Source organism: Cryptomeria japonica, chromosome 4 (genome assembly GCF_030272615.1).
Source record: "Cryptomeria japonica chromosome 4, Sugi_1.0, whole genome shotgun sequence".
In the NCBI taxonomy this organism is placed as follows: Eukaryota; Viridiplantae; Streptophyta; class Pinopsida; order Cupressales; family Cupressaceae; genus Cryptomeria; species Cryptomeria japonica.
In genome coordinates this window covers 688595942-688599366 of record NC_081408.1, presented here as the reverse complement: position 1 = coordinate 688599366, position 3425 = coordinate 688595942, and the positions used below count along the sequence as shown (strand labels likewise).

General features: G+C 34.6%; 1 protein-coding gene across 1 annotated transcript; it reads left to right on the top strand.

Annotated features, from left to right (window-relative positions):
• Positions 1-1221: 1221 nt before the first annotated feature.
• LOC131875330 (UPF0496 protein At4g34320-like) lies at positions 1222-2361 on the top strand. Its single transcript, XM_059219417.1, has one exon. The coding sequence runs from the start codon at positions 1222-1224 to the stop codon at positions 2359-2361; it is 1140 nt and encodes a 379-aa protein (XP_059075400.1).
• The last annotated feature ends 1064 nt before the right edge of the window (positions 2362-3425 follow it).

The window sequence follows — 3425 nt, the reverse complement described above, 5'->3', positions numbered from 1 at the left end:
AAAAAAACTTGGGTATTGTAGATGGCAGTTGTGATTAAGGAGAGTTAAAATTAATCCACAACTATCCACCTACTTTTTTGTAGACTGACTACATGCTCTATTGTCTATTCTATCTGCTCAACCTTACCATGTCTATGCCTTCTTATTCACTCAACAAGACAGTTCAGAAATTTAAGTTTTTTTAAAATCTGCATTATAGATATTATATTTAATATTTTTTATTTTGTTGTTGTCCTTGAACATCTGATTATAGAGCAAGATAATTTTTAAAAGTATAGGAAAGAAGAGTCTAGAAGTATACTTACAGCCATACATCTTTTAATGGTCTGTGCCATGCATGGTGCGTAAGAGAGCTGCAGAAGTCTGTATTGTAGAAGTAATAGCAGCAAAAACAGGGGTCTCTGATTTACTACAACAGTTGTGTGCGTGAAATGAAGAGCAATTCTCTATATTATGACTAATCAAAGTTTGTATGTATTAAAATATATATGAAATACAAATCACTTTACTCTATGTTTTATCTTATATCTATGTTATGTTGTTTTAGCTCCTGTTTTGCTTTGTTTCTCCTCTGTCTCTTTCCTTCATACACGTCAGGAATAGTTGTACATTTGACTGTTCATATAGCACCTGTTACAGAATACATCAATCTTCATCATAGCCATGAAATGTACAGTGATATGTCATACTCTACTCCCATATATGCTGAATATAATAATGGTGATGAAAGATTCAGCGAGGTTTCAAAACAACGATTGTGAGGATGAAAAATCTTTGCTTTTTATTGGGTTGCCGTGCAAATCGAAAGAAAGAATGGAAAGAGTAATGGAAGCCCAAAATGAGGTTGCGTATAAGAAAGGCTGCTAAGTTAAAAAAAAAAAAAAACAACCAAATCTGTGAAATAATACAACAATACTGTAATTAAAAAACTGAATAGTAAGATAAAAATATTATTGAAACGATTTGAAGTATCTTAATAAAAATTTTTAGGGTAATTAATTAGTCAGTTAAAAATATTATTTAAATGAAATGAATCCTCCCGCTAAAAGTCCAATCAATTAAAAACAAAACCAAAAGAAGGTTTCCTTAAACTAAGGCCGGCGATTGTGATCATTAACGAAGACCAAGTTTCAGATGAGCATAGATTGATGTTTGATATGAGCATAGATGCTCGACAACTCTTAATTTCCAATTCTCTTTCATTTCTATTGCTGAGAGAAGATGGGAGGCGAGATGAGCAAGGCGAATTATGTGAGGGTTGGGCAAGACCCTGATTGGGAAAATCAATATAAAGAAGCTTGCAAAACTGATCTAGAAGTCAAGAATTTCCACGACAAGCTTGAAGATGATCTAGAGGGATTCGTCAGCGCGGAGGGCGGCATGTCTCTGGATTCTTTAAGGAAGGCAACCTCGATCATGGCAGAAAAAGACCAGCAACTCAAAGATCTCATACTGAAAAATAAGAAAGATATCTGGAAAGACCGTAACCTGAACGAGCTGGTTGAACTATATAGGGAACTCAATACAGTGAATAAAAACTTGTACAATGAGCTGAACAATTGCCTGGTAAGGATGAGTTGCAACCAAGGCTTCCTTGAGGTCGCGTTACAGTGCATAGCGCCTTCAAGCAACCTTCCCGGCAAGGCACAGTACACCAAGTGTAAGGAAAAACTAGTGGAATTTCAGAAGGCTGAGAATCCCTTTAACGAAAAATTTTCCAGTCTGTTAAAGTCTGTCCTAGAGCAGAACAATCAAATTCTGGGAAAACTCAAGGCGCAAAAAAAGAAATTGGACAAAAAATTCAAGTTGGTGAGGTTGGGGAGGAGGATTTCGTTCATTCTTTTTGCGATGGTGGCTGGGTCGTGTTTTATTTTTTCTGTGCTGGGAGCGGCCATGTTTTCGCCGCCGTTAGCAGTGGCAATTGTCGCCACCCCAACGATTCTCTCTGGCCCGTCGGCCTGGTTGTTCTCACGTTTGACAAAATACGAGAATAAGATCAAGATAAGACGTGAGGTTGTTGACATAATGCAGAAGGTGACCTATAAAGGGCTTAATGACCTGAACCTCATTAGCTTTAGCGCGGACCAACTGAAGGGCAGCATCGATTTGATTCTCCTGAGCGTGGACTTCTATTGCAAGGGAGAGGATCACCAGAAAATTGCAGTGGAGGATATTAGGAAGAAACGCAAGAGATTTAAGGATCAGATCGATAAACTGAAGAATGAAGTGGACGATATCAGGGCGAAACAGCAGAGCGTAAAGGACCAGATCGACGATCTTCACAACCATGTAGATCGCTGCATCCAGGAATTACAAAACAACAGTTCCCAAATTCTTCTCAAGAACACCAGGTCAGTTTGAATTGACTTATTATTTCGATTTTTGTCATAATTCCAATCAATTCAATGAAAAACCTGAAAGCTGTGTGGCCATATCATTTATTTACCAGCGAATCGCTTAACTTCTTTTATCCTGAACAAATATGGTCAAAGTAACCATTATTATTAATCTAGATGAATAACTTATATTGGAAAGAAAATAAACTTCGTAAGATCAAAATACTTGAGGAAGATGTTAGGTCAAATATGAGTTTTGATCTGTGATAGTAAAAAGTAGATTGGTTAATTTAATTAATTATCATATAGCTTTTGTTCTTTCCTCCTTTCAGAATTTTCTGAATCTATATTTTAATTCATTTTCAGGGACTGATGATTGACGTGTTGTTCGAGAGTGGTGAAATAAGGATATGCATGGCAACCCCAGTCCTACTTTGATGCAATGATTTCATTCAACTTATTAAAGTTCAAAGAGGATTGGATTATTTGAAGTGGTGTGGTTTTGTGTTTTTGAGATCATTGAATCTTTGAATTATTATTGTGTATGGTTTTTTTGGTTTTTTTTATAGAATTAAGAGAAAAAAACATAGGTTCATAAAGAGTCTCATTGTTAAAAATGAGTCATTTCTATGATTGAAAGAGAAAAAGTGTTGAATATTTTGAAAGAGATTCGTTTATGATGAGATGATGGAATAATTTGGTGTGGCTTGGTGTGTTTTTGATATCAAAGATTTATCAATTTTCTAAATTCTTAATTTATAAATGATTAAGGTATTATATTTTATAATTTGTTTTACCATTTTAGAAGAAAGTAAGGTTTGTTTGTACATTGGAAAAGAGTGCTACTGCTAAATATCTATGGGATATTTAAGATTCAAAGAAAGTTCCTTTTACAAAATTCAAAAAGTGTTCTTGAATAATTTGAAAGAGACTTGCTTTTGGATAGAAGATTAGAATTTTTTGAATGGCTTGATGTGCTCCTGAGATCATCAAAAATTTGAATTATTAGTTTCTAAAATGATAAAGGTATTCATCTTTTCTGATTTATATTAGGACTTTAGAAAATATCAAAGATTTTCTTGTACATTA

Excerpts from the sequence above, each read along its gene's own strand:
- LOC131875330 (XM_059219417.1), top strand. The coding sequence starts at position 1,222 with ATGGGAGGCGAGATGAGCAAGGCGAATTATGTGAGGGTTGGGCAAGAC.